Below are 27,424 nucleotides of genomic sequence, written 5' to 3'. Positions count from 1 at the left end.
AAGTTTGCTGAAACCAAAGCCCAGGTCTCTTGGAGCAGCCATGGGGCAGCTGATCCAAGGCACAGGGCAGCTATAGAAGAAAAAAAATAAAAATAAAAATACCTCATGGGGACTGCTGGGTCCTTCCTTCCTGTTTCACTCCCCTCTCCTCTCTTTTTTCTACTTTGTGTTTTCCAGGATGAGTACCTTAGACTCACTCAGTTTCTCTTCACAACCACCCCAGGATCCAAGAATGCCATCTTTTTTAATAATTTTTTTCAGATGGAGAAACTTAACACTCAGAGAGATTAAGTGAATGACTCAAGGTCACACAGCAAAGTGCATTTTCTTAATCTCCAGGCTCCTCCTCTATACTGAACATGAACGAAATACCTCAGTATCTAACAGGAGATGACAAAATGTAAGCAGCTAGAACAGTGTGCAGCACCTTCTGGGCACTTGCACAGAGGAGTTGTTCAATACTGCTCAAAATTTACCACAAACAGCACTCCTTAACTTCTATGGTCCTTCCCTCTTTTGAACCATGTCCACTGCAGTGTAAGCTTCTTACTCACTGAAGGGTGCTTCTCGTTTATTTATTTACCTGCCACTGCTTAATCCCTCAACAGCAAGGCCTTGAAGGCAAGTGCTTGATAAATCTTGGCTCCTTTCGTCTCAATATGTTCAGCCACCAGTTTTTGTATGTTTCCCATTTCTTTTATTCTAACATATACATTTTCCCATAATTTAATATTAGTGAAATCAAGATTCATCTTTTAATTTAACATCATCATGTCTAGATTTAATTAGCAACATTTTTACTTTCTTAGTGATACATAAAATATGGGAGCATCTTCTATTTGATGATACCTTAGATTCAGTGAAATAAAGTATCATTCAAGTATTCTTGATAATCCTGGGTCTTCCTGCCTCTTGGATGAATCATTCCACAGTCTCAACATTTCCTTAGTTCAGTTTCTACTCCTATTGTTGGTGCCTCCAGATTACGACCTTTAATTTTCTACTTTTCTCAAGTACAGTCAGACTATTACATTGCAATGAATCATTGCTAAATACAATAGTGTCATTGTATCATAGTCCAACATAACTAAACACTGTTAATGATGCTAAATATGTTTGGTATAAAATTAACTCAAATATATCAGCTAGCAAAAATACTCTTTATTTGTTTTGTGAATAGGCAACCATGTTATATGAGCCACAGTTTATGAAGACAATGTAGTTGGAAGTAATGTTAGAATTAAATAAAACAGCCAAAGCAACACAATACATTTAATCACAATATAATTATTCTTTGAATAGCATTGTGGCCTGGGAAAGTCTCTGGAGATTAAAGGTTTTTAAACAAATCCAGATGTTTTGTGCCATCCGAATATCCTGTTTATATACTTTCATTCTTCATTGATCTATGAGGTGGTCTTGGGCCTAGTAAGTCCGTGGAGGAGAAGCAGTCCTCATTAGGAGTGACATGGAGGGGGACCTGCCATAAGTCCTACTGTGGAAAGATCTGCCCTCTCGCCTGCTCTCCCCATAGCCTAGGACCCAAGCAAAATGGATGATTTCCCTCACAAACTCTATACTCAGCAATTCCTAACTTGTTCTCTTCCTTCCATGCCCTTGTGCTATCTGACAGAACATTCTGTCATTGTGGAAATATTTCACAGATCTGCGCTGTCCAATTCAGTAGTCACCAGGACCTGTGACTACTGAGCAGAGCATTTGTATGGTTAGTGCAACTGAGGAACTGAGTTTTCAATTTCTTTAAAACTTTACTTAATTTACTATATGGCAGGTGGTTACCATATTAGAAAGCACAGATCTAGCATGTACTTTACCCCAATTTTTCTTCTCCAAACCCTTAAACTTCATGGGCCATCTCAGTGGCTGTTTTCTTTATGAGATCCAGTCCTCCTGATGGGATTCAATCCTTCTTCACAATTCTCTTAACCATTTGTGCCACCAAAAACTGTCATGGTTTGAATGTGCTAACCAAAAGTTCATGTTTTGGAAACTCAATCCCCAAATTCTTATGTTAATGGGATTTGGAGGTGGGGTGTTTGGGAGGTAATTAGGGTTAGATGACGTCATGGGGGTGGGGCCCTGTGATTACATTAGTGGCTTTATAAGAAGATGAAGGGAAACCCAAACCAACACATGCTTTCTGTGTTGCTGTGTGATACCCTCCACCATGTTAGGATGAGGCAGGAGGTCCTCACCAGATGCTACTAACACTCTTGAACTTTCCAGCCTCTAGAACCATAAGTCAAATGAATTTCTATTCTTTAGAAATTTCCCAGCCTCGTGTATTTTGTTTTAAAGACAGAAAATAGACTAAGACAACATTTGTAAAATGTTATAGTTACTATCTGTCATGTCCTCTGTTAGTCCCTTCTTCTAGAGAGAGCTGTGACTATTCTGAAACTTAATTTGGACCCCACTATACCAGATGGTCTATGTTAAGAATGTGATTAATGATGTGGGTCTTGGGCCACAAGTTATCAGCTCAGCCTCTGGAAGGGCTTGAGACCAAGATCTGCTATGTATGAAGTCAGCTGTCTCTGTGTGACCAAACTCTATAACACCTTGTGAACTTGGGCGAGTTTCCCTAGTTGGCAAACCGCTATTCACAATGTCACACATCACTGCCAGGAAAAATAAGTGCAATCTACCTAACTTCAATGGGAGAGAACAATTCAGAGTTCTATGCCTGTCTCTCCTGGACCCTCCCCTGTGAGTTACTTTCCCTTTGCTCATTTTAGTCTGTATGCTTTTGCTGTAATAAACCGTAACCATGAGCATAGTGGTTTTTCTGAGTTCTGTGCATGTTTCCAGAGAATCTTTTAACCTGAGGATGGTCTCAGGAATCTACTGAACTTGCAGTCACTCAAGGTAATAAATGTTCTAATGGTGCCTGGAACTAGCCCAGCTGAGAGTTCAGTTTATTGAATCTTGTCCAATCGCACACCCTTTGGACTGGTGGGCTGGAAGCCACAGTTCAAGGCTGGAGACTGGGCCTCAACATGGGCAAAGGACTGGTGAATCAAGTGTCTGGGACCAGGCTCACACATGTACACAAGAGAATATAGGAAAGGAGTGGAGGTCTGACCCAGGGAAGGAACGGAGGAACATGAATTTGTACAGCAACCACATGGTCAGTGACAGTGAAGAAGTGGGAGGGTCAGGTAGCCACAACCCCTGACTTGAAACTCCTGGAGGCTCCCCAGTCCTCAGGAACTAATCTCTGCCCCTAGGAGTCATGAGTATGGAGCAGACTTTACAGGCTGGAACTTGATTTAAGGCTGGTTTATGCCCTCTTTTTTGATGACCATTTTTCTACTCTTGATCAAACATCTAGACCTTGGAACGAATCTGGTGGGGCAACAAGGGAGAACAGAGCAAGGTCCTTCAGTGAATAGGGAACCCAACTCCCAAGGACAGCCTTCTGACTCCAAGGAAGAGCACCCTTATAAAAATCATGTCCTGGGCCAGGGATTTAGCTCAGTGGTGCCGCCGCCTGCCTCACAAGTGCAAGGTCCGGAGTTCGATCCCCGGTACCAAAAAAAAAAAATCATGTCCTGGGGCCGGGGATTTAGCTCAGTGGCACCACACCTGCCTTGCAAACACAATGTCCTGAGTTTGATCCCCAGTACCAAAAAAAAAAATCATGTCCTTTATGCCACCTAATATTCCACTAATGAGAGATTCACTCAAGTTAGCTAGAAATCTCCTAAAACGGGTTTAAGAGAAATGGCTCTTTAGAGTTTAGTGTAGATTCAATAAATCAGATCGTTTTCCTAATTCTGAGCTTGGCTTTGTTAGAAGGAACCATCTCTAGCTTATGCAAGGAAAGAGAAATCATTCTCAAGTGTGGACTCTTCTGGTTAGAGTAGCTGGGATTCCTGCAGTGGGAGCTGGACTTGGACACAAGGATGAGTATTATCCCTCAGGACACTGTTGTGCTGGAGAAGGGAGAAGTCCAGAAACAGAAGTAGGATGGGTGTCTGAAATAGATTTCCACAGCAGACCTGTGCTCACTTCTCCGAGACCAAATGTGTTATCACTAAATCTCAACTCCATGTCATCCTCCCTGGATGCAAGTTGTTCCGCATGAACATTTCAGGGCAGGAAGCACTGAGATGGCTTCATGAGGACCCCACAGGAGACAGGAAGTAATTTTCTAGACAGACCTAGAGTAAAAGCACCAGTAAACAGAATGGGGCTATGAGATAAGAAGGGTGGAGGGAGAGGGAAAAGTACAAGTACATGATGAAATGTGAAGAATTAGCAGTTTAGAGAAGTTCTATGAAGAAAAAACTATTGTTCAATTCCATAGTTCCTGAAACAAAGTAGGTTCAATATTTAATGAATGGTTGAATGAATGGGTAAGTGAATAATCTCCCCTAATATTATACAAGCATGTGGGTTGCCAGCTTCACATAGGTCATACTATTTCCTGTCTAGAGTCTAAGTTTTTTCTTTCGTAGGTAGGCACTTAATCCAGTTATATGAGATCACATATTTTTTTTTGTTGTTCCTGATTTCCTGTATCCTACCCAGAATTCCCCTAAGCTTGCCCTTCATTTTTCCTTCCCCTCCACAACTGAAGTCTAGGCTTCATGGGTGTCTCAGAACATCTGGGAGGCATTTGAGTCTCTTTTTTAATAGGAAGGGAGTTCTTGTGAACAAGTTCACATGCCAAAACAGAAGACTATTCTGTTCAGAGATGTAAAGCATGACACAGAACACAGCATAAACAAGGGGAAAACCCATGAAGATAGGGTGAGGACAGTAAGAGGGCCCCTTGGTTCCTCTGAGAGAGAGGTGCTGTTCATGGTGGTCCAAGAGCTACTGCTCTGTCTGGTGTGTGGAGCATGGCCAACAGGTCCCTGTGTTCACCAACAGATGTTCATGCCTTTTTCTTACAACCTTGGATCCCCTAGGAAAAAACTGACCAATATATTAAGTTGAAAAATATGTAGGAGGCAGGGAATATCAACCTGGAGTATTTGTCGATGGCATGGGTGTTCTGGAAGAGGTGAAGCCCCATCTGGCCCTTGAGAAGTCCCTTCTTCCTGGAGGAGCTGGATTCACTGCTCAAGGCCAGGTGGACCACTATTTTGTCTTGCCTTTCTTCTTCTGTCAAAATGTGACTTCGTGGGTACCTAGCCAGGCTGTTGGCTTCAGACTCACTGTTGCTTCCATCCAGCATCATGGTTCTCGAATGAGGCATTCCACACATGCATGGAAACTACGGGGAGCAAACACAGAGCTCAGTGAAGCCTGTGAGCTGGGCGGAGGAAATGGCCTGGTTTGAGAGCAAAGCCATAATGCTACTCAGAAGTACATAAAGCCAGAGTTAGAAGGACTTCCAGAGAGCATTTAGTCCAGTAATTCTCTACCCTGGCTGCATATCACTCACGTGGGCCATGCCCAGGCCCCACACTAGATAATTAACTAAAAATGAACCTCTGATGTAGTGCAATTGCAGAGGCAAAAGCTGAGACCCAGAGAACTATACCCTTTCCCTGAGAACACAACACCATGTGAGAGCCAGGAATTTAAATTCACATATTATGATCCCAGTGCAGGAGTCAGAAGATGATTAGGTAGAAAAGTGCCCTTATTCTAAAGAGTTACATTTAAGAATTAAGGGTCATGGTGCCTATAATTTTTTTTTTTTTTTGAGACAAGGTCTTGCTATGCAGCTCAGACTGGCTTTGAACTCACTACGTAGCCCAGGCTGGCCTTGAACTTGCAATGATCCTCCTTCCTCACCCTCCTAAGTGCTGGGATAACAGGCATGCACCACCACACCTCGCTATAATGTATTTTTATTTACTGAACCAACAAAAAATGTTTATATGGGGAAAGAGTTCACACAAAAAAGACAAAACATTAGCAACATTGGATCTAGGTGTGGAGTATTTAGATTACAGTCCCCCATTCTTTTTCAATCATTTCCTCAAGCATGGAAATGTTTATAAGAAATTCTAAATCAGAGGGGAAAAATTATTTCCTTTGACTTCAGCCCATGGTCCAAGTCAGTAGAATGTGGCTCTCAGCGGATGCTTCACTGGTTGTGTTGGATGAAACATGAAGCATGCTGGGTATAGGCAACTGGCCATGGACTTATTCTCTTCAGCTTGTTGACTTTAGTTGCTTCTAACCAGGACCAGGATTTTTACCATCCTGGCAAGTGAAATAATGCAGTTTCACAACTTGCCTCTTATTTCTGTGTAAAATATACAGATAAATACCTTGAGGCTTTTGAATGCAAAAACAGATGGTTATGTTCAAAATTAGAATTACTTGAAGCATTCTCATACTTGAAGAAATCATTTGTGATTTAGGGGCTTTTTTTAAAAAATCAGGTATTGGGTCGAGGATTCAGCTCAGTGGTTTTGCTGCCTGCTGCACAAGCACAAGGGCCCGAGTTTGATCCCAGGTAGGTACAAAAAAAAAATCAGGTATTATTGTTTCATTATATCTATGCCTTGTCCCATCAGTAACAGTAATTAACACATCATATATTCCAGAATAATTAACATAGACTCATAGCCAGAGGAAGAGATTATCTATTCAACTCTCAAACTTTGATAAAATTGTGAAGTTTTGTCATTGGGTTTTTTTATATACTTATTCAATAAAGGCATAGGTCTTTACTTCCTTTCTTTGCTCTAAACTGAAATTCTTTCTGCTACACTGCAAACAGATCTGTTGCCTGAGATTTAGAGTTAGAATCAGGAAATGGCAAAAATAATAATAAGTCCCTGTTTTCCATATCAGCTTATTCCTGAGAAAGAGAATGGCTCCTGGCATGTTAGATGGGTCTGGATAATTGGCTCCTGGTATTGAGTAGCTGAGGAGGGGAGGCTTTTCTTTTCCTTCTTTTGTACTTTTTTTTCAGAGTAGCAGACCAAGCCCAGGGCTTTGCATGTACTAGGCAGGCACCCTATCCCTGAGCCTACCCTCCAGCCTGGAATCTTTATTTTAACAGGCATGGATGGGCCTTTATTTCAAGGCAGGTGCTCCTTGGCTCCCACATGGGACCATGGGCTTCACTGGGGCCAGTTTAATAATCATCAGTGTTGGTTCCTCTGTGGGGCAGCAGGAGAGAGATTTTATGCCTCCCACTGCTGCCTACCCTCCAGCAGCTGCACTTCCCATCCTCTAAATTGAACATGTGACCCCAGTGGAATATAAGCTCTCACTCCCCCAACCCCCACCCCTGTGTCTGTCCTCACATAGAGCAAGACAGGCTTAAGGACCCAATGGCTTTTCCTCCTATGACTTCCCTGTTGCTCTTCAGTGTCTTATAATCACTGGCAAAGACCAGGGCCCATGGTACAGCAATAGGTTAATGAACTGCCTGACTGTAAGATCCATGCTGTTAATGGATCAAGAGCCCATGTTTGTCAGATAAAGGCTTTGCTGTTCTTTGAAAAGGAAAGTCTAATGGATTATAAATCAAAAGTGTTTAAATATAAACCAAAGGCATTTGATAACAATCAACATGCAAATTATTGAAAACTCAAACAAATACTCAAACACTGAAGTAAAAAAGCTTTGAACAGTTTTAAAAATAAATTCTTAAATAATGGTATATTAGGAGACCAGCATAGAAATATGTGACCAGCATAAAGTGGGCATTAAAGACTTTTTTGAAAACGGAATATGCCCTCTTTTCCTAAAATGTAAAGTGCCCTTATGCTAAGGGCCCAGGAGTCACCTATATGTGTACAAACGTGAAATTCGTATGTTCGCTGATCTCTATACCTTTTAGATGATCACCATTTGGATTAATGCAATGATTAACAATGATTTGGTGACAGACTAGCATTTTATTTCTTATTGTGATTAATAAGAATCAGAATATGAGTGAAATAGACTCCTTTCTGTACCCCAAAGCCCATGAACATTGCCTTATAAAATTTCCCATTTGTGTTGTTTCATTCTATAGTGTGGTACAGTGCAGTTTAGTATATAGATAGTGTAGTAGCTCCAAAGAGTCTAAAAGTTAAAATGTAATACTTAGCTATCATCTTTACTGTGACTTAATTTTTACTAGACCAGAGCACTTATCAATAAAGCAGGTTTTTGTTCTAGAACTCTCCCTTCCTCTGGTCACAGAAGAGGGAAGCATGTTCCCTAGATGTGTTCAGAACAGTGATACTTTATATGCGTTCTTTATATGTGTTGAGAACCCTATGCTTTCAAAGCACCCTGCACACATGTTACCTCATGTGACTCTTATAATAACTCTGGGATGAAGGTGGGATGAGAGTTGGTTAACCCTCTTTTTACAGATGAGGAAACTGAGGCCCAGCTTAGGTGGCAAGTTGGGCCTACACCCTAGTCTTCCTGTTTCTAGTCTTTTTCCAAAGACTTTCTGCTTTCTCAGATTCTTTGTAGTAGAAGCTAGAACCCATTCTAAAACAAGAGGGTTCTGATTCTGCCACATACAAAATCCCCATATTGCCCCTGCTGGATGGACCACCTCATTCTCTTCCAACCAGCAGCACTGGCTGATCTGGGGAAATGATGAAACCTCCCTCACCTTCTCCCGAAGCTTCCTTTCCTTCCACTCCTGCACAGTAGTCAGGTAGTTGACAGCTGCGTACTCCAGCACGGAGAGGAACACGAACACGAAGCTGACCCAGAGGTAGATGTCCACAGCCTTGATGTAGGACACGCGGGGCATGGAGGCGTTCACGCCTGTGATGATGGTGGACATGGTCAGCACTGTTGTGATGCCTGCAAAACCCAGTCTTGATTCAGCCACTGATATTGGCATGGAGCTACCCCAAAATCTCACAGAGCCAAAATTCACATTCTCTATTTCTGAACTGGAATGAGAAATTGTCCAGGTGTGTTCCTTCCTAGTAGAGCTGTGGGGTTCTGCTCCTCAAACAGCCAGGGCTTTTCCACATCCCACTAGCTGGCTGTTTGTTCTCAAGCACTTTGGGACACTGAGTAGATTCGGTGGTGTGGCTGACAAGGTTAGGAGTGCTTAGAAAAGAATCTGCTCTAATGTGAAATTAAAAACAGCTACTCAAAGCTGGGTATGGTGGCACATACCTGTAATCCCAGCACTCTGGGAGGATGAGGCAGATGGATCACAGGTTCAAACCCAGCCTGCACAATTTAACAAGATGCTGTCTTTTCAAATAAAAAAGGGCTGGGGATGTAGTTAAGTGTGAAGGGCCTGGGGTCAATGCCCAGTGCAACAAAACAAAGCAAAAAGGCACCTCTAAAAGAATTTTACCAAACCTCAAGGAATGAACATATTCTCTTTCTCATCTAAGCTGCATTTATTAAGTCCTTGAAGATGTAAATTCCTGGATGCCTACCATGCTGCTTCTCCACTGTGTCTTGCTGTTGAAACGCTCCATTTCTCAGAGCTCAACTTGACTTTGTCCAAACTGCATTCATAAATTATAAGCACTTAAGCTGGAATTCAGGGTCTGGGAAGGGCTAAAACTACAGCTCCAGGGAACACAGCCCTTCCTTTCCCTCGAAACTGTATGGTAGGGGCCCAGCCTCCAGAATTTCAATCTGTCTAAACAAGACCAACAAGGGAAGTCTTTATAGTTACAGAATAAATTTTTGTCATATCCAGAATCATCTATTTATCTAAGTACTGAGCTCTAATACTGCCAGTTGCAGACATCTGTACCCCAAATAGGCTATGTCTTTATGAATTCATTCCAGGTTGGTGTAGTTTTAGCTCCCCATTGTTTTCATAATGTAGAGGAAACTGAGGCTTCATCTCAATGGTGCAGGCAACAGGCAGCAGAAAAGTTACTCCTTCTGACTCCACCTCCCCATCCATTAAGACCCCTGAAGAATCATTAGTTTTCCTTTACCTAGTGATCATTTGAAAAAACAGCCACTCTACCACACTTTCTCAAATATTTTACCCAATGAGACTCTGGCAGGCACAGCTTTGTGGTCAATCCAGAAGGACACCCAGGACAGCATGACCATCAAGGTAGCAGGGAAATAGGTTTGCAGCAAGAAGAAGAAGATGTGGCGATGCAGTGTGAAGTTGATGTACAGACGGTTGTACCAGCCTGGGAAACACAAGAAGCCAATGAGGTTCCATCGGGGGTAAAAACGAGCTCCTTCCCTGGAGCCATTCTCCCTGACATTGTTCCCATTAGCAGCAAATTAACTAAGTAATCAGTTGGCTTAATACAATACCTTTCTTTTCCAAACTCTAAGGTGTCTCTCCTATGAATAAATATCTTGTCAATACCTAGTACATTTCTTGTCTTATGTTGTGTTATCTAATATCTATTCATAACAGTTTGGGGAAAGGCAGAATAAAACAGAGATACAGATTTAGCTGTTGGTTTAGCATTCATTATTTGCAAACCACAGTAGTAGTTCCTGAATGACTAGCTGCTCAGGAGCATAGTTGGGGTTGGTTTTGTTGTTATTATTGTTGAAGCCAGTACTACTGAAACAGGAGCCAGGAGATCTAGGCTTTCCTTGCTGTCCTCTTAATTGTAAAATGGTCATTCATTCAATCTCTGTATCCCTCTCAAGAAGTAACAGGGCCATTCACATGACCTTAAAGTCTGTCATTAGTTCTACTCCTGACATTCCATCCTTCTTTTATAAGAAGGGTGGACCTTTTGATCATAGCTCCAAAAAAATGACAATATGGGTCCATCCTCATTATGGTAATCTGAAAATCACTAATTGAAGTTGTAAAAAGGGATTCAAATTGTAAAGTTTCAAAAGATTCACAAGATCATTGCACTACCACTGGGACCCACAATGGTGCAAGGACAGTGTGAATGAATGCAAAGTGAACTAAAGCTGTGTGCAACTCTTTCCCCATCTCAGCACAGTCTCATCAGAGAACACTAGAACTCACAGGTGTCGCAAAGTGTGGAGGACACACAACAGCACTATAATACAATGACCTCAGGGGTACAGAAACAGATATGGTTTGCTTGTGTGTATTTATTACATTTCCTATTAAAATCATCTCATATTTATGTCAAATGATACCAGTTTTCCATTGATTACAGTGATTTGCAGTGATTATGCTTCCTTTACAAAATAAAATACAAAAGGAAAATTGACTGAAAGAAAAATTAAGTTGATGAACATATGGGTAGCATAATAAGTAAAACAAACATGGTAGAAGTGTTGAGTGAGTAAGGGAGGTTCAGGAACCCCACACTGAGTCTGTCTTATTTGGGATTGATGAAATAAGACTCCCAGAGGCTTTTCCTGGACCTCTGCTTGAGTCTCATTTGATCTTGGTTCATGTTGGGTCTCTAATCTACAGCCTAGGGCTCTTCTCACACAATGTCTCTTTAATTGAGCAGGTGCTCACATGATAGCCCCTCACTCCTTTCACATCTGACTCCTGCTTGCCATGGGCACAGAAATCTGTTTGTTGAATGTATTCCTCTGATGGTATGGATACTCGTGAGTCCCAGGGAAATGGGACTCAGAGAAATGTTGTTGAGGAGACAAGGACTGTCCTGTGGAGTAGAAGGTTGGTACTGAGTCAGGAGAGGGAATGGCAGGGCTGAGCTACAGGGAGGGTCTAGGAAAGTGGTGAATTATTGATTTGAACTAAGTAAGAATAAGTAAGAAAAGGAAATTGTGTGACACATATCAGAGTGAAAGAGAAGACATGGGTGCACATGTACCCTGTGGGCATAAACTGAAGTGTGGTAGGGGAAGCTATCCTAATAGCCACACAACCTTGGCCAGGCCTCTCGGTGCTGGAACAAAGAGTAATGAGGTGAGAAACTCCCTAGGGTAGTGGTGGTCACAGAGAGCTGTTTGTTGTCTTGAAAGCTCTAAAATGTTCATCACTGCTGTAGGGGCCTGTGCTATTGAGGTTTACCTGTGTCCCCTAAAAAGATATGTCCTAACTCCCAATCCCAGTGAATGCGTAACCTCATTTGGAAATTGGGTCTTTGCAGAAGTGAGTAAGGTAAAATGAGGTCATTTACGATTAGGATGGGCCTTAATCTAATGACTGGTGACTTTACAGAAGAGAGAACTTTGGGCCTAGACACAGGGAGGAGAACAGCATGTGATGACACACAGTCTCCAGGCTGTGGGGTGTGGGGTGTGGAAGGCCATGCAATGACAGAGATTGGAGCAATGCAGCTTCAAGCCAAGGAATGCTAAGAATTCCTGGCAACCTTTGGAAACTGGGAACAGGCAGGAAGGATTCTTCCCTAGGGGATTCTTCAAAGGGAGCATGGCCCTCAGACCTCTGGCCTCAAAAACAATAAGAGACAAATTTCTACTGTTTTAATCATCTGGTTTGTGGTACTTTGCTACAACGATAGTAAGAAATGAATCCTAGAGTTAAAGGTGAGATTAGAGAAGAGCTGACAAATGGATCCTCTCAAAGCTTCAAAGGTAGCCTAAGGCCCAAGAAGACATTAAACTAGGCATGAAAAAATGTACCTATTGGCAGGGTGGGGTGGGGTAGGGTAGTGGTAGAGCATGTGGTTAGCGTACTCAAGGCTCTGGGTTCAATTTCCAGAACCAACCAAAAACAAAAAATCTATAGTCTCAATATAGCTCATAAATATATTCCTTGGGAAACCATCCATTTGTCCATCTATCCATCCATATTTGTAAGCAGAACAAATCAGTTTATAGAATAGCATCTAAAACATGACTCCCTCCTTGGAAAACTATGCAGTTAAATAAAGCTAGATACCCTGAAGAATGTTATTGCTGGTAATGGGTTCTCAGGGGAGAGCAATTTTTTTTTCCCCCTCTGCTCCTTGCTTTTAAATAGTTTATATTTTGGAACTACACATTATTTTAACATTCAGACTTTATTTTCATTGGAAATAGAAGAGTCTACAGCTGAAGAAGAATTTTAATGGATTTTTTTCTCCCACATTTGAATCAAACTGTGGCAAAAGTTAGCTACCAGTACTGCTGTAGAAGGCCAGTCTGGAAGTTGTGTGAAATTTCTGAATCAAAAACTGAGATAAGGAGATCTTTTCATCTGTTTTCAGGGATTCATCCCCATTCTTCCAATACAACATCAGGTCTTCATCTGTATATGCATCTTTGGGAAGAGGAAAATAAGTTACTTTAACTCCTCTGCTTCAGACACAGTGTGAAGCAACAGAGAAATCCTACATCAGCCGAGGGGGAAAGAGGTTCTAATGCTGGGAGGTAGTACTCAGTCTCAAGGTTATTCAACTAACAGAAAGATGAGAGGTGAGGAAATTAAAAACACTGATACTTACAGCTCTCCAGTTCCAGTGAGCAGGTCTGGGAGTCCAGGGGAAAGTGGCTGAAGTCCATGTTGCACATGGCAGTGACAGTAATCCTGCACAACCCAAATGCAAATGTTGGCTTGTGCAGTGAGTTACCAGCTCGTGCACCTGCCCAGTGTTAGGAAGACACAGAATACGGCAAAGAGCAGTTGCCTTCTCATGTCTACTTCTGAAGTTTGGAAACACAGGCACATAACTTTCACTTCTGGTTTTGTCTTCTATGGCAGAGGTTACTGCTGCCCTGCTGGATCCCCTTTACTGGGCTGCTGCTCCCCTCTCTGGCTACTAGGGAGTCTTGGCTGTTAATGACCCACCCCACAACCCTTCTCTGGTTACAACCCTCAGCCAGAAGGGCTGCCTCCTCTCAGAGATGTCTAGGAGGCTCCTGCCCTATGCCCCATTCTCCACCCAAGGCCACAAAGTGATTGGTATTAGCATTTAATTCTGGTGAACTATACAAGCAGGCCAGGAAGCTGAGGAATAAATGTGATGGTTTAAATCACTCTGGTTAGCCCAGAAGCCAATCTGGAATAGCATTTAATACCCATAACTATTATTTGGGTTTTTTTCAGCTTTATTACCAATCAACTAGAATTATAGACTCTCATAGAAGACATTTGTGTCCAGCAACTCATTCTGGCCAAAGTAGTCTTCTAATCTAAGCTTACAAGCTACAGTGATGAAGTCACCACCTACTGGAGTGACCGTTTCATCTTTAGAAAATTCTGACGGACCTCAGAAAGCTCGTACCATCCCACAGACCCAACCACAGTGACAAACTCTACAGGGACAAAGGGACTGACCGCAATATTGGCACGGTATGGGACAAAGGGACAGTGGTTTTGTGAACAGTTACCTCATGCTGTACAGCACATGGCCATCTGGGAACAACCTCAGCATGATGTTGTCAGTGGTGGTATCGTGGATGAATGACCTTTTGGAGTGAACAAAGAAGACATCAGGGACCCAGATCTTCTTCACCAGCCGGCCATCGAAGGTCATACTCTTGTTGCTGGTGCTGGAGAAGGCCAGCCTTTCATCCTTCCAGTAGTGTCTCAGATATAAAGTCATGGTGAAGTCCTGAGGAGCCAAGGGCAAGACCAGACAGCAGTGACTTAGAGAGCTCCCTTCCCCACAATCCCATCATACTTCACTGTGGTGGACACCTCGGCTCAGCTCCACTCAGAAGTGACAGTTCTGCAGCTCTGGTACAGTGGCCAAGGTAGTGGCACTGCAGGAGACTGAACTGCCCATTCTCGGCAAATAAACTGTAGCTGTAGCTATTGTGGTGGCATATGCCTAAAATCACAGCTACTCAGAGACTGAGGCAGAGGGATCCCAAGTTCAAGGCCAGCCTGGGTAACTTAGCAAGACTGTGTCTCAAAATAGAATAATTTTAAAACAATTTTAAAAAGGGTTCTGAGGATGTAGCTCAATGGTAAAATTTGCCTAGCACATACAAGGCCCTCAGTACCTCAGTTTAACCCTCAGTACCACAACAAACAAACAAAACCCTGTGTGTGATGCATTGGTAGCCAGCAGGGTGGGATTTCCCCAAAGCCTTGTGCTTTCTGATGAGACCCTGTGCACATGGCTCCTTAGCTGCTGAGTTAACCATTCATTTCAACTTAGTTCTCAGTTCCAAAATCCTGCTATTCAAATATCCCTGTAAGGAAAATTTCTACATTAGACTTGTAAGATCCTTAAAGGCAGAAATGTGTCCTGTTCACCACTGAATTCCCATTCACCATTAACTTTTATGCCTAGCAAGGGACATACTAGGTGTTCCATAAGTATCTGTTAGATGGAAAAGTGGGGAAACAAATGGATGAGCAACTACATACCTACTATAACTTCAGCCTGAAAGCTTATTCTGTTTAAACCTATCCCCCGCCTGGGTAATGAATGCCCTCAGTTAAGAGATTTGTCTTTATGCCATAGCCAGGGCCAAGACACAAGGTACAAAAAGGGAAGTGCCCAGAAGACCCACTCTAGGAGCAGATGGAGGAAGGATGGAGGAAGCATATAACTGGTAGTGATAGTCCAAGAGAAAGCCCAGGAGGGGAGAAAGAACCTGAGATGCTCCCTATATGCAAATCTGTCCTGGGACTGATCCTGGCCCCAGTGCATCAACACTGGCCCCAAACTTTCCTTCCACTCCCAAGGAGAACATCTAACACATGAGTAGGAAGAGAGCAGCCAATGTCTCTTCTAGATCACACAGCCTTGGGGCATGGCATGCCTTTGGGGACACTGCCCCCAGGGAAGTGCCACATTGCAGACTTACAAACCAGCTGTGAAGTCCGGGTCAGTCAGTTCAGGTGGTACCTATCTCCCACCTCTGTGATGGTCTCATGTGTTTGGAAGGTGATTGGGGCATGAGGACACTATACTCAACAGTGGATTCGTCCATTCCTGAGTTCATAACTGAAAGTGCTGCTAGGAGGCAGGGCCTGTATGGAGGTGGTCACTGGGGGTATGACTTAGATGGGTATATTCGTTGCTTTTTTAAATTTAATTTTATTGGAACATTTTAGGTATACAATATAATGACATTCATCATTGGAAATTTGCACCTTTACATAAACTCTCTTGGTTCTTATTTTTCCCCCTTCCCCTGCCCTCCCTTCAACCCCTCCATCCCTCCCTATTTACAAAGACTTTCTTTCCATTTTTTCATTTTCTCATATTAATTCTATTCCCTTCTTTCCTTTCCCCTATCCTTCCCACTTCCCCTTCCCCTTTCTCCCTTTTCTTCCTATTTCACATTATCTATTATACCTTTTAGACCTTATTTACACTTCTACTTTCTCACACTAGAGACTATTCAGTATTTACACGTGTGTCCTATTTATTTCACTGAAGAGTATTGCCTCAATGTACATCCATTTAGCTATAAATGTCTCTAATTTCTTATTTTTTATGGCTGAGTAGTACTCCATTTTATTTTTAAAAACCACATTTTCTTGATCCAGTCTCCAGTTGATGGGTATTTGGGCTGTTTCCAAGTTTTAGCTATTACAAATTGTGCTGCTATGAACATGGGTGCACATATATCACTGTGGTATGATTCTTTTACTTCTTTGGGGAAGATAACCAGCAGGGGAATAGCTGGGTCAAATGGGACTTCCAGTCCTAGTTCTTTGAGGTATCTCCATACTGATTTCCACAGAGGTTGCACCAATCAACACTCCCACCAGCAGTGGACCAGGGTTCCTCTTTCCCCACAGCCCTGCCAGCATTCATTATTGGCTGATTTCATGATAGCAGCCATTCTTTCTGGGGTGAGGTGGAATCTCAGCGTTGTTTTCATTTGCATCTCTGGAATGATCAGTAATGTTGAACATTATTCCATATGTTTATTTGCTGTTTCTACTTCTTTGTCTGAGAAATGTCTCTTCATTTCAGATGCCCATTTTTGGATTGGGTCTTTAAATTTGGGAGGTCTGATCTTTTGAAGTTCTTTATAGATTCGAGATAGTAGACCTTTGTCTGAGGAAGAGCAGGTGAAGATTTTTTCCCACATTGTGGGTTGTCTCTTCACACTGCTGGTGGTTTCTCTTGCTGTGCAGAAGATTTTTAGTAAGAAGAGATCCCACTTGTTGATTGTTTGTGCTAGTTCACAGGCAACTGAGGTTTTGTTCATAAAATCTTTTCCTACACCAATGTCTTCAAGAGCTCTACCTAACCTCTCTTCCCCCCAGTTCAGAGTTTCTGTTTTAATATTTAAATTTTTAATCCATTTTGACTTTAGTTTAGTGCATGGTGAGAGATATAGGTCTAGTTTTAATCTTTGACAAGTTGAAACCCAATTTTTCTGCCACCATTTATTAAAGAGGCTATCTTTCTTCCAATAAGGATGTTTGGCTCCTTTGTCGAACATGAGGCGGCTGAGTGCATCTGGAGTAGTTTCTGCATCTTCTAATCTGTTCCACTGGTCCTCGGGTCTGTTTCTTTGCCAGTACCATGCTGTTTTATCACAGTAGCTTTGTAGTATAGTTTCAAGTTGGGGGCTGTGATACCCTCTGCCATATCTCTGTTGCCTAGAGTTGCTTTTGCTATTCTAGGTCTCTTCTTGTTCCAAATGAATTTTTGGATTGTTTTCTCAAGGTACACGAAGTATGCTGCTGGAATTTCAATTGGGATTGCACTGAATCTATATAGCAGTTTGGGAAGTATGGCTATTTGCACTGTTGATCCTTCCTACCCAGGAGCAAGGGATGTCTTTCCATTTCCTAATATCATCTTCAATCTCTCTTTTCAGAGTGCTATACTTTTCAGAGAAGAGGTCTTTGATTTCTTTTGTTAGGTTGATTCCTAGGTATTTCAGTTTTTTGGATGCTATTGTGAAAGGAATTGTTTGCCCTATTTCTCTCTCAGTGAGTCTATTTTTTGTGTAGAGGAAAGCTATTGATTTTGTGTGTTGACCTTGTATCCAGCTACTTTGCTGAATTTGGTTATGAAGTCTAGAAGACTTTTGGTGGCATTCTTGGGGTCTTCTATATAGAGTATCATGTCATCTGCAAATAATGACAATTTGACTTCTTCATTTCCTATCTTTATTCCTTTTACTTCTTTCTCTAGTCTAATTGCCGTGGCTAATGTTTCCAAAACTATATTGAACAGGAGTGGTGATAGTGGACATCCTTGTCTTGTTCCTGATTTTAGTGCGAAGGATTTCAGTTTTTGACCATTAGTATGATATTGGCTCTTGGTTTTCCATAGATGACTTTTACCAGATTGAGGTAGAGACCATCTATTCCAATTTTTTGTAGGGTTTTTATCATAAATGGGTGTTGGATTTTGTCAAATGCTTTTTCTGCATCTATTGAGATGATCATGTGGTTTTTGTCCTTGGCTCTATTAATATAGCATATTACATTTAATGATTTGCATATGTTGAACCATCCCTGCATCCCTGGGATGAATCCCACTTGTTCAGGTTTTATGATCTTCCTGATGATCTTCTGCATTCTATTTGCCAGTATCTTATTAAGGATTTTTGCATCTATGTTCATTAGTGAGATTGGCCTATAGTTCTCTTTTTCAGTCGGGTCTTTCTCTGCTTTGGGGATCAAGGTGATGCTGGCTTCCAGGAATGAATTTGGGAGTATTGTTTCCCTTTCAATTTCGCTGAAGAGTTTAGTTTTGTTTTTTGTTTTTGGTACCAGGGATCAAACTCAGGTCCTTGTGCTTGCAAGGCAGGCGGCGGAACCACTGAGCTAAACCCCCAGCCCATCACTGGACAGTTTGAAGAGTAGTTCCTCTCTAAATGTCTTATAGAATTCAGCAGTGATACCATCAGGACCCAGGCTTTCCTTAGTTGGTAAGTTTTTAATTATGTTTTCAATTTCATTGATTGATATTGGGTTGTTTAGAATTTTTTAGGTCTTCTTGGTTCAAATTTGGTAATTCATACTTATCTAGGAATATGTCCGTTTCTTCTGTGTTTTCCATTTTATTGATGTATAGGTATTGATGTATAGGTTTTGATGATCCTCTGGATTTCTGCTGGGTCCATTATAATTTCATCCTTTTCATTCCTAATTGCATGGATTTGGGCCTTTTCTTTCCTTTTTCTGATTAGGTTGGCTAAGGGTTTGTCAATTTTGTTTATTCTTTGGAAGAATCAACTCTTGGCTTCATTGATTTTTTGTATGATTCTCTTAGTCTCCATTGCATTGATTTCTGCTCTGATCTTTATATTTTTTTTCTGTTGTATGAGCTTTGGGTTTGTCCTGCTCTTCTTTTTCTAGAAGCTTGAGGTTCAGCATCAGGTTGTTTAATTGGGCTAGCTCTGTTTTCCTAATATGAGTATTCAGTGCCATGAATTTGCCTCGTAAGACTGCTTTCATTGTGTCCCATAGATTCCAATATGTTGTATTGGCATTGTCATTTAATTGAAGCAACTCTCTGATTTCTTCTTTAATTTCCTCTGTGACCCGTTGGTTATTCAGAAGTGTGTTATTCAATTTCCATGTGTTTATGAAATTCTTGCGGTTTCTTTTGCTATGGATCTCCAATTTCATCACACTATGGTCTGATAATATACAGGGGACAACTTCAATTCCTTTCTACTTACTTAAATATGTTCTATGAGCAATTATGTGGTCTATTTTGGAGAACGACCCATGTGCAGCTGAGAAGAATGTGTATTCTGATTTTGTGGGGTGGAAGACTCTGTAAACATCTGTTAAGTTCATTTGTTCAAGAGTTCAATTGAGTTCTAGTATTTCATTACTTATTTTTAGTCTAGTTGATCTATCTATTTGTGACAGTGGGGTGTTGAGGTCCCCCACTACAATTGTATTAGTGCATATATGACTTTTCATGTCCATTAGTATTTGTTTTATATAGTTGGGTGCACTAGTGTTTGGTGCATAGATATTTATGATTGTCATCTCTTCCTCTTGGATTCTTCCCTTTACAAGGATGTAGTTTCCTTCTTCATCTGTCTAAATCAGTGTTGGTTTGAAATCTACTTGATCTGCAAAGAGGATAGATACTCCTGCCTTTTTTCGGGTTCCCATCCCATGGAGTATTGTTTTCCACCCTTTAACTTTCAGTCTATGAGTTTCCTTTTGAATTAAGTGTGTTTCTTGGATGCAGCATATTGTTGGATTTTGCTTCTTGACTCATTCTGCCAGTCTATTTCTTTTGATTGGTGAATTGAGACCATTAACATTGATGGTTATAACTGAAACATATTGACTCATCATTGCCATGACTTTTTCTTTTTGTTGGGTTCTCCCCCTTTCCATTTAATTTCTTGTCATGCCAGATGGGTTCATTCTGCTTTGCTTCCTGGGGTTGTGATCCTCAATGTCTGTTCCTAGGATATTGTGTAAAATTCTTTGGAGTGCTGATTTGGTATTCACAAAGTTCCTAAGGTGCTCTTTGTCATGAAAGTATCTTATTTCTCCATCCATTTTGAAAAATAGTTTTGCAGGATACATCAATCTGGGTTGGAGGCTGTTTTCTTTTAGGGCTTGGAATATGTCACTCCAAGCTCTTCTTGCCTTGATGGTTTGTGTTGAGAAGTCTGCTGTGATTCTGATGGGCTTTCCTTGTATGTGATTTATTTCTTTTCTCTCACTGCTTGTAGAATTTTGTTCTTCTGTTAGGTTTCTGGAATATTAACTATTACATGCCTATGTGTAGATTTTTTTTTATCAAAGCTAGCTGGAGTCCTATATGCCTCACTTATCTGTATGTGAAGTTCTTTTCCACTGCTTGGGAAGTTTTCTGCCATCACTTCTGTGAAGCTTTTTTTATGTCATCTGCACTCTCTCCTGTCTCTTCATTGACTCCAATCTGTCCTAATGTTATTCTTCTTTGCATCATCTAGCAGCAGCTGTATTGATTTCTTGTGGTCCCTTACAATTTTAAAGCAATTTTTCTTTTCCTGGTCACTAATTGCAATCTCATCTTCTATATCTGAAATTCTGTCCTCACATTGGCTCATTCTGCTGTGTAGACTCTCAATGGAGTGTGTAATCTCCTGAAAATCTGTTTGTATCTGTTTTATGGATTCCATTTGTTTCCTACGTTGTGATTCCATCATGTTTCTCATCTCCTCTATTGTTTTATCTGTGTCCTCTCTAGATTTATTAATCATGTCTTGCACTATGGGCACCATTTCTGCTGTTGTCTGAGAAATTATTTCTGATTTCATTTTTTCCAGATCCTCTTTTGTTGCCAGTTCAGGGAGTCCAGGTGGTTGAGTATCAGTGTCCCATCTCATTTCCTTTTGGGGTTGCTTTAGGTGATCTGAAAGTTTGTTTTTGAGGCTTGTTTATAAGTCTTCTCATTTTGATGGGGGAGGGGAGCTTCCTTTGTGCTGCAAGCAATGGTACAATACCTGGAAGCCTCCTCCTCTGCACTGCGAGCTGTGCTATGGTGACCCCGAAGCCTCTTCCTCTGCCAGAAGGGTATATTCTTGTTCCCAACTCCTTCCTTCTTTCTCTGCTTCCTGGCTGCCATGAGTTGAGCACCTTTTCCTCTGCCATGCCCTTATGCCATCCTGTTTCTGTCTTGGATCCAGCAGACCACGGACTGAAACAGTGAACTAAAATAAACCTCTCCTCCTATAAGCTGTGATATTTTGTTTCAGATATGGGAAAGTAACTAAGACAATCTTTTTTGTGCTGAACTCCACTTGCCTTCCCATGGGTTGGTGGTTGCTCTAAGAGAGGCAAGGCATTCTGGCTACCTCTCCCTGGTATGCTGAGCCACACTTGGAGAAGGGTTTTCACACCTAGAGTAGACAGCTGTGCTGACTCAGGCTTAGGGCAGTCAGGCTGTTGGATATTCTAAGGAGCTGGTAGTGTGCACTCTAGAATATTAGAGACTGTCACACTGATACCTTTCACACTCAAGCCCCATACTTACCACATGTTGGAGCTCTGAGGGGTACATGGCATCATTATCATATCAGCTATGCTGTGCTGGGTCAATTAACCAAAGAAGTTCCCTCCCTTCCTTGAAGGGCACATGACAGCCTATACATGGGAAGGAGGAGCATTTCCCACTTCTCTTCATTCCAAACATGTTTTAAAGGCCCCCAGTGGTCCCATACTAGGCTAGGTTTGGAAAGATAGGAAAAAAATAACTTCCTGCATTGATGGAACTTTTAGTCAAGTGTGGAAAATGACCAGTATATGAGAAACCCACAAATAAACATACAGTGTTGGATAATTATAAATGATGATGATGTGGACTATGAAGGAAAAACAGAAACCATTTAGACCAGGTGGTCAAGGAGACCTCTTTGAAGAAGACTTATCTCCACTGAAACCTAAAGGATAAGCAGGAGACAGCCTGGGGAGGACCAGAGGGAGAGCATTGTGAGGTCCCTGAGGCACAAGAAAGTGAAAATTCACAAACTGAAACAGGGTACAGAACAGGGAAGAAATGAAGTGGGAGAAGGCTGCTCCCCTTCAAAATGAACCCCTGCAGGATACCCAGGAGGTGTATTCCTGTGGCAATGGAGCAGAAATAGAGTAGAGTGAGGGCACTGCCACAGAGACGAAGATCAAAGAATTGCAGGATTTCCAACTAAATATCTGCCTCCAGTGCTCTTCCAAGTGTGCTTCAGGGGCCCACTTGCTCACTTGGGGTGTATGTTCCAAATGCACAGTCTGAGTCTCATTCCCAGAGATTCTGAAAGCAAGGAGTACAGGGTGGGACCTGGGGAACCTGCATTTTAACAAGCTCTTCAAAGTTACTTTTATCCATGAAGCTTGAGAACTCTGCTCTAGATTTTACTGTACCTGAGCCAATTTCCAAATCCCTGTTCATCACCTTCAGCTCTCACTGTGTGCTCACAGGCACAGCTGCACCACCAAGGCCACCATGCCACAGGCTCTCACAAAATCTGAACCACATGACCTTCCCTGGGGACTGCCAACCAAGGGCTTGCATACCATGTCCACCTCAGAGATGCTGTCCAGACTCTCCACCTGCACGTCCACACCCACCGGGATGGCAGGGCCTGCAGAAAAGCAGAGACAGCTGGTTAAAGCGAATTCCTCTCTGTGTTGAGCTATGAGATTGCCCCAACCCTTCACAGCAGCAGGGATGACAAAGTGGTTCACAGTTTTGTTCTCCTCTGTGCTACTCACTTTCTTATTGCTGAGACACAATACCCAACTCCCACAACTTAAAGGAAGAGAGGTTTATTTTGGCTTACTTTTTTTGTGTGTGGTTTAAGTCCATAGTCAGCTAGCTCTAAGGCAGAAATGGCTTGGAGGAAGGGCATACTGTGCAAGAAAACTGCTCATATCAGTGAGAGCGGGAAGAAGAGAGGAAGGGAGGCCCTGGGGAGAAAAGTAGCACTCCTCATATACATCACCTTCCAGAAACTTCACCTCTGAGCACAACAGACTTTGCAGGGACATTTCAGACCAAAACCACAGCACCCTCCAATATCCAAAAGCACAGAATGAGGCCCAACAGCCCCTGACCTGAGGTTGGTTCACCTGCATGCCTGGGTTTTGCACTCATTCAATCACTGGCATTCAGTCTACAAAGAACACAACATGAAGCAGGGGTCCTGTCCTCTAGAAGCCTTCAATCTAGTGGGAAACAAGATCTCTGTGAAGTTAGATCACAGTGAAAGAAAATATTGTACAAGAGTTTGAAATCTTTCAGGACATGTACCACAAAAACTAGCATTCAATTTCATCTGACCCCTGGCAGGATTTCTAAAACTGGAAACAAACAAAAAAGATTTCTAAAACTGGATTCCTCTGTGGGGTCCTGACCTTTTCCTTGAGCTGGATGATAGCTACTTTGGCAAGTTCATTTTGTGACAGTTTAGTCAGCTGTACATTAATAATTTGTATAGGCCGGGGATTTAGCTCAATGGTTCTGCTGCCTGCCTTGCAAAAGCACAAGGTCCCAAGTTCAATCCCCGGGACCAATAATAATAATAATAATAATAATAATAATAATAATAATTTGTACACTTTTCTGTATATATATTATATTTTAGTAAAATAGTTTTTAGATTTTAATATAAAAAAAAGGATAAAATTTAAAATCTGTATCTGTCAAGCATATAAACAAATGTCCTTACAGTCATAGCCAAAAAAATATTTCTGGAGAGAGTCCCAGGCTGTGCCTTTTGGGGAGAGGGCACTGTCAAGAGTCCAGCCCCTGTGTACCTGAGCCCTTTAGCCCTGCCCAGGAAGTGTAGGAAAAAGGTATTCTGATCCTGTGTGGCCTAAGCAGGGAGAACCATCGGAACAGGGTGAGCCTAGGTCTCAGAAAATGAGAACTGCAAGAGTCTGAGGGTTTGGCTGAGGACACAAAATGAGGAACAGAGGTCCTGACAAGGTGTAAGTAGGAACTAGATGGCTCAGTCCTCCATTCCAGCCCAAAGGTGGGGTGAAGAGTCCTTTTGGAAGTGGCCCAGGACATTGGATGCTCTCATAGACTCTCCTCAAATCTTCTCCAGAGATTTGCTAACCCTTAAAATTCCACAGTTCAAGGACTGGGGATTTAGCTCAGTGGTGCTGCTGCCTGCCTCACAAGTGCAAGATCCCAAGTTCGATCCCCAGCACAAAAAATACAAAAAAAAAAAAAAAAAATTCCACAGCTCAACATTGGGTTTTTTGGCTGAGCCTGATAGAATAGAAGCATTTTATTATTATGAGATTGAGAGAATGTTGTGTTCTTAAACATGAAAGTAAATGAGAGCAATTGTTTTATTTTTTTATTTTTCTTTTTCCCTCTCAGATAAAGTAGAGTGAGTTGACCTTTCTGGTTTACTGTGTTCCTCAGTTGTTGGCTTAGGTCAAAGCCCATGTGAAATTCCTGCTCTGACAGCATTTTCTCTTCTTACAACAGGCTCCAGAGTGCTTTGGGGTGTCCAAAGTGGAATGGTCAGTGGGGGAAGAGCCCTCTCCTCAGGGCCAACTACACTGCACCCCTTTTTCCCCAAGGGCTTGCAATCTGGGGGAGGTCTGCAGGAAACCTAGCCCAGACCCTCCCAGTTCCCGAGATCCCCACATGATGGTGCAGGTTCCCAAGTAGGGAACAGAGGCTGGTTAATTACTTCATGACCCGGGACCCTTCCTTCATCTGAGATATTAAAGCAGCCCAGCATCAGGGCTTGGAGATCCAGGGCAGCATTGCCTCTAGTGGAAAATATTCTATATTCTGTCTACCCAACTCCCGAGTACTCCCTCCACTCCTCCATGCCCTGATACTTGTTTCCAAGAACCAAAAGAAAGAAACACTACCCTCTTTGGACAAATGTCTAGTGGCCTGGTTTGCAGATAATACTCCCAGTGTTTGACCAGTTCAGCTCAGAGCATTTTTCAGATGAAATATATAAGTGTGCATGGTTTCATTACTGTGCCTTTCTGTTCTCAGTTCCTGGCCTGCTCTGCACAGCTCCAGCCAAACTTTCAAGAAATTTGACAAAACCTTTGAAGGCTCAGTGCTCTCTAGATGTTGCCTACATAGAGTGCAGGTCAAGACCTTTGGTGCCCAGGTTATTGGCAGCAAATACTCTGATAAAATGTATATTCAGGAGCCTACAGGGCTGCTTTTGGGGGAGCTCATCCCTCTAGCTCTAACAGAGCTAATGGCCCTGCTTTCTGACTTCTGAGCTCTGCCTTTGACCCGCCTTACTGCTGCTCACCTGACCTCTCCATTTTGTGGCCCTTTCCAGGCTGGTTTTGTGTGAAATTCTTCCAGAGTAATGGTCTTTCTCTCCTTCCATTAACAATTTTGTTTTGAGTGGAGCTGAATCCTATCAGTGGTTAGAAGGAAAATACTAGTCTAAGAGCTGAGGATAGCTCAGTGGTGGAGCACTTGCCTGACATGTGTGAAGCCCTAGAACACACTATGTGTGTGTGTGTGTGTGTGTGTGTGTGTGTGTGTGTGGCAGGGGGGTTTCATTTATCGTAGGGGTTGAAAAACCTAAAATAACTTTGTATTGCATTATCGGGGAGAACAGTAAAAGCAGCTGATTGACATACAAGTATGACAAGCCAATGGTTCATGTCATTTTCATTTCTGGCAGGACATCAAGAAATAGCAAGACAGAACGCACTTCACCAAGAAATAGTAAGAGGATGTACATTCCAAATTGAAATAGAAATAACCAATAATAATCCAAAAGAAAGCAGAGAGAAAAATAGGAACAAAGAGTGGATTGGACAATAGAAAGGATATAGTGGAATAACAATTACCATAGAGCATTTTAACAGAATTTTAAAGGACTAGAATTTATATAAGATATGACTTTAATGATCACTAGAAATTAGTAACAAAAATGTTAACAAAATCAAGCATGGTGGCACATACCTATAGTCCCAGTTCCTAGAGAGGTTGAGGCATGAAGGTCTCTAAGAGGGCCCAGAAGTTCAAGATTACCCTAAGCAAACTAGTGAGATTCTGTCTGAGATACAATATATATATATATACATATATATACTTATGTAGAAAATCTCCATATATTTGGAAATTAAGGAATATACTGAAAATCCCATTTAAAAGTGTAAACTAAATGATTTTTAAAATACATATCAAATTTTATAGAACATAGACTGTTTTTCTTATAGAGAAATTAATAATAACTTTAACTGAAAAAATCAGAAAAGCAGAAATGATTGAACTAATAAACTAATCATCCACCTTAAAAGTTAGGAAAAGTACAACAAATTAAATATATGGAAGGAAATTATAAAGATAAGAACAAAAAGTATTGATATAGAAGCAAACATACAACTAAGAGGATTAATAAAGCCAAATATTTGTTCTTTGAAAGGATGAATAAAATTGATAAAACTTTGGCAAGATTAATTTTGAAAAACAGAAAGAAGGTAAAAATAGCCAATATCAGCAATGAAAAAGATATCACTATATATTTTGCACACACAAAAAAGATTAAAAGAGGTTCTTCTGAACAAATTTTTGACAATACACTTTCAAATGCAGATGATATGGACAAATAATCAGAAATATATAAAATATCAATGAACATTGATAAAAGGCCAAATATGAAAACCCAAAAAGTGTTATAACTATTTTTTAAAATTTGAATCTGTAATTAAAAATTTCCTGCAAAGAAAATAACAGCTCCAGATGGCTTCACTAGCAGTCTACTCAAGGTTTAGAAAACATTAACAACAATGTTATATGTACTCTTCTGGAGAGTATCAAAAGAATATTAACAAATCAAATGATATCAATTTATTTTATGTTATTAGGAAAGGACTGTATGAGAAAGCAAAATTACAAGTTAACCTTACTCTGGAACATAGAATCAAAAATCCTATATAAAATATCAACAAATAAGCCAGGTATGATAGCACACCCCTGTAATCCCAGCTCTCTTGGAGGCTGAGGCCAGTGTATCACAAATTTGAGCCCACCTGGGTGACCTGCTGAGAACTTGTCTCAAAAATTTTAAAATTAAAATAAAATTTAAAGGACTGGAATGTAATTCATTGCTAAGGCTCTGGATTAAATCCCTGGAACCAGTAAAATCTTGAAGCAGGAGTGTGCTGGGCACGTAAATCTCCAGTACCACCACCACCAAAAAAAAACCAAAAAATATTTTTTAAGTGAGAGAAGGTGAGCCAGTCTCAGAGCCCAGGAGGAGGCTCCCTCACCATCATTCCATG

The 27,424-nt window shown here is 41.4% G+C and overlaps 1 protein-coding gene across 1 annotated transcript in view; it reads right to left on the bottom strand.

Annotated features, from left to right (window-relative positions):
• Positions 1-900: 900 nt before the first annotated feature.
• The window catches only part of Gabrr2 (gamma-aminobutyric acid type A receptor subunit rho2), a 52,724-nt gene continuing 26,200 nt past the window's right edge, over positions 901-27,424 (bottom strand). The window contains exons 3-9 of the mRNA XM_004860211.4: positions 22,709-22,776; positions 14,140-14,363; positions 13,254-13,336; positions 12,929-13,069; positions 9,921-10,073; positions 8,558-8,754; positions 901-5,248 (exon numbers count right to left, since the gene is read on the bottom strand). Of these exons, the coding sequence (XP_004860268.2) occupies positions 4,937-5,248; positions 8,558-8,754; positions 9,921-10,073; positions 12,929-13,069; positions 13,254-13,336; positions 14,140-14,363; positions 22,709-22,776 (1,178 nt within the window). The 3' untranslated portion in view covers positions 901-4,936. The remainder of the gene's footprint in view (positions 5,249-8,557; positions 8,755-9,920; positions 10,074-12,928; positions 13,070-13,253; positions 13,337-14,139; positions 14,364-22,708; positions 22,777-27,424) is intronic.

This window comes from Heterocephalus glaber, unplaced genomic scaffold, assembly GCF_053883595.1.
Source record: "Heterocephalus glaber isolate CG9 unplaced genomic scaffold, H.glaber_assembly_v1.0 deba00001523, whole genome shotgun sequence".
NCBI lineage: Eukaryota > Metazoa > Chordata > Mammalia > Rodentia > Bathyergidae > Heterocephalus > Heterocephalus glaber.
Note: the sequence above shows the minus strand (reverse complement) of the source record. Positions and strands in the feature narration are given on the sequence as shown.